This window comes from Dysidea avara, chromosome 11, assembly GCF_963678975.1.
Source record: "Dysidea avara chromosome 11, odDysAvar1.4, whole genome shotgun sequence".
Taxonomy (NCBI): domain Eukaryota; kingdom Metazoa; phylum Porifera; class Demospongiae; order Dictyoceratida; family Dysideidae; genus Dysidea; species Dysidea avara.
In genome coordinates, this window is record NC_089282.1 from 4,059,640 (window position 1) to 4,072,175 (window position 12,536).

Genomic DNA, 12,536 nt, shown 5'->3' on the forward strand with positions numbered 1-12,536 from the left:
CTTTTCTATGCTGTGAAACAATACCAGGATGCTACATGAGGGAAAAAGTTAAGTATACACCAAAAGGTAGATAAAACAGAAAAAAATTGTTCTGGTGGTGGATTTAAACCCGCAGCCTACACTGCAGTAACCACAACAAGGTACTTTACCAGCTGAGCTGCTTGTCCTGTGATCTGCTATGGAATGCAATCTCTATATCATGGCCTTCAATGTGCTGTAGCAGATGAAAGAAAGCATGTAGAACCTTGCAATAAACTTTGTGAGGTAGCCAGATGATGAGCATTTTATTTCGTGCATGAATTAGTTCAATACATGCACAGATTTGTGAGTAAGCAGCATCAATAACTAGCATATGAAAAAGTATGTCACAAAAAGGTGGAACAGAGAAGAAAAACAGTTGTCATAAGATATATAGCCTTATTTGTAAGTGAATTGTCTATAGAACTAATGGTGAAAACTGTATGAGAACCAAACTATAAGTTACACTGTATGCGAATAACAGTAGCTTTTTACAAGTGTTTTCACTTAGTAGTTACTATTAAGAACTGGTTTAACTCCTTTATTTTATGGCTTCAGTACATTACAGGAGCAGATCCAGGGGGGGTTCAAAGGGTTCCATGGAACCCCCCTTTAAAAGAGCCTCTCTTACTTGAGATACTCTAATAGAGCAGTCAAATCGAGATACTCTAATAGAGCAGTCACAGTAGACTTTTGAGGAGCAGTGTAGCAAGCTATGTATCTAGTTATAAATAAGGAAATATAGTTGGTGAGGGCATCTATGTTAAGGGGTAGCTATTGTCAGCAGATGTTGATTTTTTTTTTTTGGTCTTCAACTTACAGCTGGGCTACGTTGCAATTCCAAAGTGGAACCTCCCTTTTTAAAAGTCTGGATCCGCCCCTGCATTATTATTAGCATCCACAGCATTCAGTGGTTGCACAGCATTGCATTTGACTTATTTGGTTTTTAAAATATATATATATATATATATCTAAAAGTGATTCTTTAATGTACAACTATTTTTAGGTGATCCACCAGATATTGACGAGGGACCATTTGAACCACAACCGGATCCTATTACTCCTGGAGACAAAATGGTCCAAACAGGGACAACTGCATATGTTATTGATGGAAATGATGTTACCATTGAATGTAACATTGTCAGTGGAACGCATCCAATAACTATTAGTTGGTTTAGAAATGGAGTGGAGGATACATCATTTGGAAATGTGTCGACAATCACCATATCAAATGTAAATGATGGAGACATGTATATGTGTAGAGCACAAAATAGAGTTGGATTTGACGAGGAAACCACCATGATAGTAGTTCAACGTAAGTGGTATATACTGTATGCTGTGCTAGTTGGAGATAGCTTGTTGCAGTTATGTAACACTATTATACCACCACAGCAAGATATAATGCTTGAATTTCATTTGCTACTTAGAGGTATCTATATAGATCCCTGACAGGCAATACAAAACATGGAAATTACACACCTGTAACACTGGCAGCGCATGAGTGTTTAACTGGATAACAAGTGCTGTACTAATTCTATACTAATAAATGCCACGTCACAAGCAGCTGTGATGGTACAACAAAGAGCTGTGGTCTAAATAAGTTAGACTTTAAAATAAAGGGTTTCACAGGGCTCCACAGTTCTTCTCCATTGTCTAGAAATCCAAAGTAACCATGTGGCTATTAGTCTATTGACAATAATGAAGTTTAGGTTAGCACAAGGAAGAAGCCTTGAGGTTGTTGTTTACATGTTCGGTGGCTTGTTTATTTTAGGTTGCTAGGTGATATTTCATTTTTAGGTAGTAAACACGACTGCTCTGTAGTAACTTCCTCTTTTGTTCATTAAACTGTAGCATCAGCTAATAACAACTGTATTAGTTAGAACAGGCTGGAAAGGTTTCTACATTATTAATTTTAGAGACCTGTGGGAGAGGTTATTCACAAACCTAATTACTGAGGCCCCAGGCCGAAGTAATTAATTGTAGCCCACATCATCTGAGGGGCTCTTAATAGTGTAGAAACTGATGTTGGCTCGTTCTTAAATTTTTTTCCTGGATGAAGTAGGTAAAGAAAGAATGACAGTAAGTGGCAACTGTGAGAGCTAATTAGCATTAGGATTTATCCTAAAGTCAAGTTGATCATGTCAGTTCCACTGTACCAGCATGACATTCATACCGTACGTACATGACAAAAGTGTCAGTATCAAGTATAAGCTAACAGTATACATATTTGTTTTTGGCTTTGCTGATTTTTGTGTGATGAATGTAGTAAACAACCACTGGTGAGACCACAGGTTACTAACTATTTGGTAACCTCAAAAATATTACATAAAATTTTCCAATTGCATTTATATCTGTAATAGCCCACTCGATCAACAAAATCACGAGCAAAAGTTCAGCAAGTTTCCATTTCATTAAGGGTGAATTGTGTGCATTTACATGCCCTATTTATACATAAAATGACCTGAGCTGTAGTTATAACAATCAAGTGTAGGTTAGAGTCCTAGCATGAAGATGCGAGGGTGTACAGACAATTCCCTAGTGAGGCTTTTTATTTTGGAGCAAAGAGTCCCTGCAAGTCCTCACTGAGTATATAGTTCATTGGTAACTACGTCTGAAGGGATGGTAGAAGGTCTGATATTGTGTTAGATACTGGTTGTACTAGGACCTTAGTCCATAGGTACCTTATCAGTGATGGAAGGTGAGTGTGTTACAGTCCAGTGTGCTCACAGGTGACCTATCCTCTTGCCAATGTATAGAGTTTAAAGTACAGAGAGAGCTGCTTGTTTGTCTTTTTCTACACCATGGGTCTCCACAGCTTGGTGAGAAAATCTTCAATGTCATTGTTCTCCCCCAGTTTCATAAGCTTCAGCGACTCTGGTCCCACTTCCATACAATGCAGCCTTTGCTCTGTTAGCCCTTGAATAATTTTTCGTACTGTCTCATGTTTGCTTACCATTCTAGCAGTCTCTCTTCTTTGTATTAGCATCATTCTTCTAGTGTTGCACCGATAATCGGTTCAATAATCGGTATCGGGCCGATATTGGCTACTAGCCAATTAATCGGTTTTGATTAAATCAAGGCCGATGTTAATCTCCACTGCGCTGTGTAGTATAATGATGTGGGGGAGGCTAGACATAAGTTATTTGGCATTTTAATTAAGTTATGTGTTAATGATTTAGCGGTGACTACAAGCCATGCCCATAATAAACTGTCAGGGTTTAGGCCATGCCCAACAATAAGCTGAGGTTTTTAGGTTTCTATGTAGTGCCAGCCACTTGTCTCAACTGTATAGCAGTAGTAAAATGTACTTAAAACCTGTTTACCATGAGTAACTTTTACTTGTGGTATACATCTAACTTTACATTTTAGCCTAGAATGAGCTGTATATCAATGGTTATGTCACTAATATGAGCCATTTAATAATGATGAGGATGAGTGTTAGTGTTATTAGTGTATATCGGATCGGTTATCGGTATCGGCTAATTCTGTTGCTTAATATCGGTTATCGGAATAATCGGCTAATTTGGATATCGGTGCAACACTACATTCTTCACGCTGTGCTTTCTCACAGAGTTCTCGCTCTTCTTGGGATCTCTCCTCTTATCTACGGGATTCCTCCATCCAGGCCTTCAGCAACTCTGTGCCCTGTGACATTTTGAACCCCTCTCTTACTTCAGACTGGTAGGTTTTCCCAGAATGTAGCATATGCAAGCCAGTAACTCCTGTCACCAAATGTGATAGCCCACTCGATCAACAAAATTGCAAGTGAAAGATCAACAAGTTTTCATTTCTTTGAGAGCAGATTGAAGGCACAAATGCACATTTGCTTATACAAAAGACCTCAGCTGTAGTTATAACAATCAACAACATTTTTGAAAATTTAACAGTAACATTAGTTAGCGGTCTTTCTGTGGCTTCCTTGGCTTTATCTGCTGTTCTACTGTAGACTCCGGTTATTAGGCATCCATGGTTATTAAGCACATATTACCTGTTAAGTGCATATGGAATACTTGCGCTAGACACCTGTTTGTTAAGCGCATATGGTTTAAATTGCCTCTGTAACCTCGTGCTACATAGAATTGCAGCAAAAATTTGTCAGAACGAATCAGACATGTTACAGCACACTTGATGCCTCGCCAGGCCCGTATCTGGCAGAAACTGCCATCTGTAATAATAATAGCTGTAGCTACCTTACTTCTCAGGATTTCCATTTCCACGACTGAAGCAAACTATTTACTGGTGTTCAAATCGCTTGAAAAGTATAGTGGGCACAACTAATGTCCTCGTAGCAGAAATTCCTACTGTAATTTATAAGAGCCCTACGCTTAACGGGCATAGTAAATTTCACAAATAATTTCTCCAAAAATTATAAGCGCATGTGCCTAATAACTAGAGTCTACGGTATCACAATGTCCCTGTGAAGCCATACAGACAATATAATAGTTATATATAGTCCAAGCCAAAATGCAGTATCAGCATAACATGTTTATGTAAGCTGAATATGAAACTATATACATAAAAGTGCTCACAGTTTTTACTTGGATATAAGCCAATCACAGTAGCCGTAGATATTAACAGTCATCCTTTGCTGTATATGAAGCCATATACATCAAGGTACCAACAGTCTTTTTCTTGAGCATCAGCCAGTTATCTCACAGCAGTCATATCAAGACTCATGGTAGCCGCGTGGCCAGTAAAGCAGAAACGCGCGCCACAGACAATATGGTATAAAAATTATTACCATGGAGTAGCACAACAACTTGTTTGTGTTTTGCTAAAAGTATTCACATGGTTGGTCAGTATCTATTGAATAAATGTTATTGTAATTATTTATTTTGTAGCAATTACAGTAACATTTAGCCAAATAACATACAGTGTTGATGAGGATCATGGGCCAGCACAACCTGTACTAGTTCTCAGTAACCCATCATCAACTGATATTAATGTACAAGTTAGAGATACTGAGAGTACTGCTACTAGTGAGTGAAGTAACATCATCACAAGATGTTAATAGTAGTAATAATGTTACAGATGGAGGTGTTGATTATGATTCTGGAATATACAATGTCATAATTCCTGCTGGAGAGACCAGTGTTCCATTTGATGTTCCAATAAATGATGATAATATATTTGAAAGCAATGAGGACTTTGGTCTTACTATTATTCCTAATACACTACCTGATGGTGTTACTCGTGGTAATCCTGATAGTGCTACAGTAACTATAGTGGATAATGATCGTAAGTGATGTATATAAAGTACAATTATAGAACTTTGTGCGGTCTAGATCAAAGGGAGAACTGTATGTAAAATTTCATAAAGTACACTTTAGGACAAACAGTGCTTTATTGCCCAAAGGGTGCTTTATTGTACAATTAAAGCACTCTTTGCGGTGCAATAAAGCACTCTTTGTGGGAAATAAAGCACAGGTGCCCACGTACTCTAGTACAGGCTAATAACTCGTGGTGCTCATGCCAGTACGACTAATCACCCAAGCCGGTGCTGGCTAGTACAACTAATCACCCAAGCCGGTGCTGGCTGATAGCCCACGTCACCCTGAATGGTCAATCACCCCAGCCAACATGAGTTCTACCACTGGATTGCTTTTATAGACATATCTAAATACTTCGATGATGGGTGGGAGAAGGTAACGTTGCTGTTACGTTTGTTAATGTAAACAGACAAGTCCTGGAGATATCACAGAAATACTTCACCATGTGTCACAATAGAATCGATTGTGGGTCGTGACCAAAACCTGCCAAAATATGTCTACCATACCAAACTGTGGTGAACTACGCATGAGTTGCTTTGTTAAACTAGTTTGTGTGCATTCAGGCTGCTAATAATTCATGCAACGCATGTTAATTATGTATGGCTGCAAGCTACCACTAGAAAGTTCCATAAATCATTTAAAACATTGCCTTGCTCGTGTTGTATGAAAAATAAAGCACTGGGCACTTGGCCTCGTGGCTTATTTTTCATATAGCACTCGCAGCAATGCTTTAACATATGAATAAAATGCTGTATACATTTGACTAGTTCAATATAGTTTCATAATACTTGTTTCTAAAATAACATTTACTGCAACCTGATGTTACTGAAATATTTTGCAATTCATTAATTACTTTCCTTAAATTTACATGTAATACTTTGTAAATTGTTGTGTAAACACACTAGTATCTTGCATCAATTTGTGAGATGATGAAACTGAAAATATAGTGACACAAAGTCCCTACTTCAGCCTATACCCATGGGATTAAATGTTCAGGTGTAGGTGACCTCCCTAGTTTCATTACTTTTTATTTCTTTGATTCCTAATCAAACTTTAAATTCCTAATTTTTACTTGTACTTGTTTGTCAACTTTCTGTAGTGTTATTATGACTGGTGAACTAACACATACCACGTTTGTTAGAAAAAAGAATGGTACCAGGCATATTGTTTTCATCTATGCATGCCCAACTGTATATCAATTACTAGTGGCTAATAATAAGCTTCATTTTCACCCTGTTACACAGCATTACAAACGAAGAATATTATGAGAAGGACTTTTACAATCAATCCATTCACAACGGAAAACTCGGACAATTCTCATTACAAACGTAGGAAAGCCATCATGTGGCACTGCAACAAATTGACACATTGCAGTGTGGGAGGACACAGGTAGGTCCATGAAGCGTGCATTGAACATACTATGGTATGTCAAAAGACACCTGTCAAGTGATGTAAAACAGTGCAAAAAAATCAAGCCCATAGCCTTAACCGTTATCGAGTTACTCTTGTGTGAAGACATCAGTCAGTCAGGCAGTCAGTCAGGCAATCAGTCAGTAGAAAATTTCTCTGAATAATTTCTTTAAAATTTTTTTGCAACCTACTGGAAGCATTTTAAGTCATACTGAAGGCACTTTCGGCTTGATTATGCCTAACCAACATTGCCAAGGTGCCATGAATGTATTGTGAGGCTGGTTTTAGGGTGATAGTTTTGGGCAAGAAAACCCTGACCTTCATGTTCCACACATGGAAGGGTTTTACTGATCTAGATAGCACAATTTATACTAATGCAATGTCATTAGATTATGAAATTTCTATTTCCCCTGTAGCAATTACTGTATCATTTAGCCAAACAACCTACAGTGTTGATGAAGATGATGGACCAGCACAACCTGTACTAGTTCTCAGTAACCCATCATCAACTGATATTACTGTACAAGTTAGAGATACTGAGAATACTGCTACTAGTGAGTGAAGTAACATCATCACAAAATGTTAATAGTAGTAATAATGTTACAGATGGAGGTGTTGATTATGATTCTGGAATATACAATGTTGTAATTCCTACTGGAGAGACCACTGTTCCATTTGATGTTCCAATAAGTGATGATAGTATATTTGAAGGCAATAAGGACTTTGATCTCACTATTATTTGTGGTACACTACCTAATGGTGTTACTTGTGGTAATCCTGATAATGCTACAGTGACTATAGTGGATGATGAGGGTAAGTGATATATTATAATTGTACACATTTTTTCTTTTGTTTGGAAAAGTTTTATTGATGTACATGCACATACACTGGGGATTCACTCCAGTCCATGGACTGCCAGTTGTTCCTCAGGCCACTACCTGAATATAGTGAGCAGGTGACATGTCAAAACAATCTTATTTATAAGCAAATCATCAATCAGGCTGGTCATCATTGTCTTCTTCATGCAACAAAACCATACTGAGGACTAATGTGCTAATTTTCTGTCTACACTTTCCTTGAGCAGATGCCACAAAATTATTTTATTTAAGTGCTTACACTACTGTAAAAGGTAGTGGACACCCAGTAGATATCTGTAACTTTACGAGACCACAATCTTGGTTCACTAGTAACAATCAAGCTCAAAGATCACACCTCTTAACAATCTATTTACTTGAACAAGATGATCTTATCCCCTTACTGGTCTAGCTGTATTTAAAATAGTAGCATGGTAAAATAAGGAATAATGACCATGCCTCTCGGTAGGCAAGTGGCTGACTCAAGATACTCCAATACAGCAGTCACCCTAATAGAACAGTCACAAGTTTATAACTATGCTTTAATAAAAAAACTAAAAACTAAAATTATTAATATAAAGGGATCCAAGCAATAACAAGTTAATGTTGTGCAACTTTTAATAACCAGGCACCCATGCAGTTAATAGTATCTAATCAAAAACAGCCAAGCTATAAAAAAAGGAGTGCGGCCCTTGAAAAGGCTATGGTGAAAAAAGATGTGAAATCCAAGGTGGCGGCCAAGAAATGGCTGTGATAGTAGGTTAATGGTAAAAATTTTAATAACGACAATTCAGGTGAATTTGGTGCCGCTTGGTCAATTCGCACAAAATTCACCTGAATTGTCATTATTAAAATTTTTACTATTAACCTACCATCACAGCCATTTCTTGGCCGCCACCTTGGATTTCACATCTTTTTTCACCATAGCCTTTTCAAGGGCTGCACTCCTTTTTTTACAGCTTGGCTGTTTTTGATTAGATTTCACTTCTTTTTGTATTTGTATATCCCAAAGCCGGCCTATGGCCAGCTTTGGGGCTTTTTAACCTATATATTTTTCTTTACCACAGGGAAAAGAAAAAGATGAAGCAGATTTTATAAATACTTTAACTCATTCTGATTTTATCAGTAAATGTACAAATTATATATTATAATGCATATATCAAGAGTTCATAATATAAAAAGAGAGCATATATTTATTACATGTCAATTAATCCCCACAGGATAATTTGCAGCTGATCTCTCTACTGGGTGACTTGAAATGTAGCTGAACTCTCTACAGGGTGATCTGCTTGCATGTAGATGAACTCTTTACAGGATTCTCTCTACAGGGTGACTTGACTCTAGCTGAACTCTCTGCAGGGTTATCTGTTTGTAGTTGAATTCTCTACAGGGTGATTTGTTTGCAGCTGATGAACTCTCTACAAGGTAACTTCTTCTAGCTGATCTGTCTACAGGGTGACTTGTTTCTAGCTGGTCTCTCTACAGGGCGATTTGTTTGTAGCTGAATTCTCTACAGCTTGATGTGTTTGCAGCTGAACTCTCTACATGGTGGTTGCTTTGTAGCTGAACTCTCTAAAAAGTGACTTCTTCTAGCTGAACTCTCTACAGGGTGATCTTTTCATAGCTGAACTCTCTACAGGATGATTTGTTTGCAGCTGAACTCTCTACATGATGATTTCTTTGTAGCTGAACTCTCTACAGGGTGACTTGTTTCTAGCTGGTCTCTCTACAGGGCGATTTGTTTGTAGCTGAATTCTCTACAGGTTGATGTGTTTGCAGCTGAACTCTCTACATGGTGGTTGCTTTGTAGCTGAACTCTCTAAAAAGTGACTTCTTCTAGCTGAACTCTCTACAGGGTGATCTTTTCATAGCTGAACTCTCTACAGGATGATTTGTTTGCAGCTGAACTCTCTACAGGGTGATCTTTTCATAGCTGAACTCTCTACAGGGTGATTTGTTTGTAGCTGAATTCTCTACAGGGTGATTTATTTGCAGCTGAACTCTCTACATGGTAGTTTCTTTGTAGCTGAACTCTCTACAATGTGACTTCTTCTAGCTGAACTCTCTACAGGGTGACTTGTTTCTAGCTGATCTCTCTACAGGGTGACTTGTTTCTAGCTGAACTCTCTAGAGGGAATTTGTTTGCAGGTGAACTCTCTACAAGGTAACTTCTTCTACCTGATCTTTCTACAGGGTGATTTGTCTGTAGCTGAATTCTCTACAGGGTGACTTGTTTCTAGCTGAACTCTCTACAGAGTGATTGATTTTTTTGCAGCTGAACTCTCTACATTGTGGTTTCTTTGTAACTGAACTCTCTACAGTGTGATTTGTTTGTAGCTGAACTCCCTACAAGGTAACTTCTTCTAGCTGATCTTTCTACAGGGCGATTTGTTTGTAGCTGAGTTCTCTACAGGGTGATTTATTTACAGCTGAACTCTCTACATGGTAGTTTCTTTGTAGCTGAACTCTCTACAATGTGACTTCTTCTAGCTGAACTCTCTACAGGGTGAATTGTTTCTAGCTGATCTCTCTACAGGGTGACTTGTTTCTAGCTGAACTCTCTACAGGGAATTTGTTTGCAGCTGAACTCTCTACAAGGTAACTTCTTCTACCTGATCTTTCTACAGGGTGATTTGTCTGTAGCTGAATTCTCTACAGGGTGACTTGTTTCTAGCTGAACTCTCTACAGAGTGATTGATTTTTTTGCAGCTGAACTCTCTACATTGTGGTTTCTTTGTAACTGAACTCTCTACAGTGTGATTTGTTTGTAGCTGAACTCCCTACAAGGTAACTTCTTCTAGCTGATCTTTCTACAGGGCGATTTGTTTGTAGCTGAGTTCTCTACAGGGTGATTTATTTACAGCTGAACTCTCTACATGGTAGTTTCTTTGTAGCTGAACTCTCTACAATGTGACTTCTTCTAGCTGAACTCTCTACAGGGTGAATTGTTTCTAGCTGATCTCTCTACAGGGTGACTTGTTTCTAGCTGAACTCTCTACAGGGAATTTGTTTGCAGCTGAACTCTCTACAAGGTAACTTCTTCTACCTGATCTTTCTACAGGGTGATTTGTCTGTAGCTGAATTCTCTACAGGGTGACTTGTTTCTAGCTGAACTCTCTACAGAGTGATTGATTTTTTTGCAGCTGAACTCTCTAAATTGTGGTTTCTTTGTAACTGAACTCTCTACAGTGTGATTTGTTTGTAGCTGAACTCCCTACAAGGTAACTTCTTCTAGCTGATCTTTCTACAGGGCGATTTGTTTGTAGCTGAGTTCTCTACAGGGTGATTTATTTACAGCTGAACTCTCTACATGGTAGTTTCTTTGTAGCTGAACTCTCTACAATGTGACTTCTTCTAGCTGAACTCTCTACAGGGTGACTTGTTTCTAGCTGATCTCTCTACAGGGTGACTTGTTTCTAGCTGAACTCTCTACAGGGAATTTGTTTGCAGCTGAACTCTCTACAAGGTAACTTCTTCTACCTGATCTTTCTACAGGGTGATTTGTCTGTAGCTGAATTCTCTACAGGGTGACTTGTTTCTAGCTGATCTCTGTACAGGGTGACTTGTTCCTGCTGAACTCTCTACAGGTGGTTTGTTTGCAGCTGAACTCTCTTACATGGTGGTTTCTTTGTAGCTGAACTCTCTACAAGGTGACTTCTTCTAGCTGATCTCTCTACAACATGACTTGTTTCTAACTGAACTCTCTACAGTGTGATCTGTTCATAGTGGAACTTTCTACTGGGTGATTTGTTTGCAGCTGAACTCTTTGCATGATTGTTTCTTTGTAACTGAACTCTCTACAAGGTAACTTCTTCTAGCTGATCTCTCTACAGGGCAAATTGTTTGAGCTAAACTATCTACATGATGGTTTCTTTGTAGCTGAACTCTCTATTAGGTACCTTCTTCTGGCTGATATGACTACAGGGTGACTTGTTTGTAACTGAATTCCCTACAGAATAATTTGCAATGTAATATAATTGAGTAAATTATAAATGCAGCTGAATGCTTTATTAGGGTGACTGTTCTATTAGAGTATCTCGATCTCGCATTTGCTACACGTACTTGCCTTTCGAATCATAACTCAGTGGTTTGTAATCCGATTCTTCTGTACTACTGCAAGGACTTCCTATGATGATTATTCCAGCTACATACTGATTTTCAGCTCATTTGCTCTAAGCGGTTTGCCTGATAGACACGAAAACTAATAGTTCTTTATTCATAAAAATCGATCGCGTAATTTTGACACAGGTTGGGTTTTGTGTCATATCTCCGTGGTCTTATCCCGATTCATTTCAAACCACAAAAAGGCACTCCTACGATGGTTGCTCCATCTACATATCAATTTTCAACTGATTCCTCAAAGGAGTTCACCCTGTAGGCGTGACAGACCTTCGACCTTATTTTACGCAAATAATTGGTCATAACTCTGTGAATGTTCATCGGATTCCTACCAAAGTTGGTACAGAGATCCGCCTTAATGAGCCCTTTAAGTGTGCCAAATTTCAGCCCGATCCGAGCACGCATTCATGTTTTATGGCGGATTTTGCGAAGTGTGCGAAGTGTGCGAAATGAAGAAGTAGAAGAAGAAGAAAACGAAGAAATTAAAACGAAATTTTGTTCGCTCGTATCTCGGAAATGGCTGGAGCGATTTTCTTCAAAATTGGTGTTTATACTCCCCTTACTGGCCGACACCTCTCTAGCAAATTTGGTTCCAATCGGATAAAGGATCACAGAGCTACATAGGTGTGAAAATTGCATTTTCTTTCTTCCTGTTAATATACTCACGGGTGGCACGCCGGCTTCTTGGGCGGGTTTTACTCTTTTCACCACCTTTCATAACCCTTACGTAATATTAAGCTCAAAAGCATCCAGACTTCCTACTGTAGTTGTTGCTCTCTCTCTTCGACTTTAGGGCACGCATCTAGTAGTTGCCGCGAGTAGTCGACTTTAGGGGATGCGTCCAGTAGTTGCCGCAAGTAGTAGA

The 12,536-nt window shown here is 38.6% G+C and overlaps 2 protein-coding genes across 2 annotated transcripts in view; both read left to right on the forward strand.

The window, feature by feature from the left end:
• The window catches only part of LOC136238120 (hemicentin-1-like), a 105,073-nt gene that overhangs the window by 40,435 nt on the left and 52,102 nt on the right, over nucleotides 1-12,536 (forward strand). The window lies entirely within an intron of this gene.
• Nucleotides 1-12,536, forward strand: part of LOC136239155 (extracellular matrix organizing protein FRAS1-like) — a 47,890-nt gene that overhangs the window by 996 nt on the left and 34,358 nt on the right. The window contains exons 2-6 of the mRNA XM_066029891.1: nucleotides 1,025-1,333; nucleotides 4,860-4,997; nucleotides 5,050-5,256; nucleotides 7,115-7,252; nucleotides 7,305-7,511. Coding sequence (XP_065885963.1) covers nucleotides 1,025-1,333; nucleotides 4,860-4,997; nucleotides 5,050-5,256; nucleotides 7,115-7,252; nucleotides 7,305-7,511 — 999 coding nt within the window. The remainder of the gene's footprint in view (nucleotides 1-1,024; nucleotides 1,334-4,859; nucleotides 4,998-5,049; nucleotides 5,257-7,114; nucleotides 7,253-7,304; nucleotides 7,512-12,536) is intronic.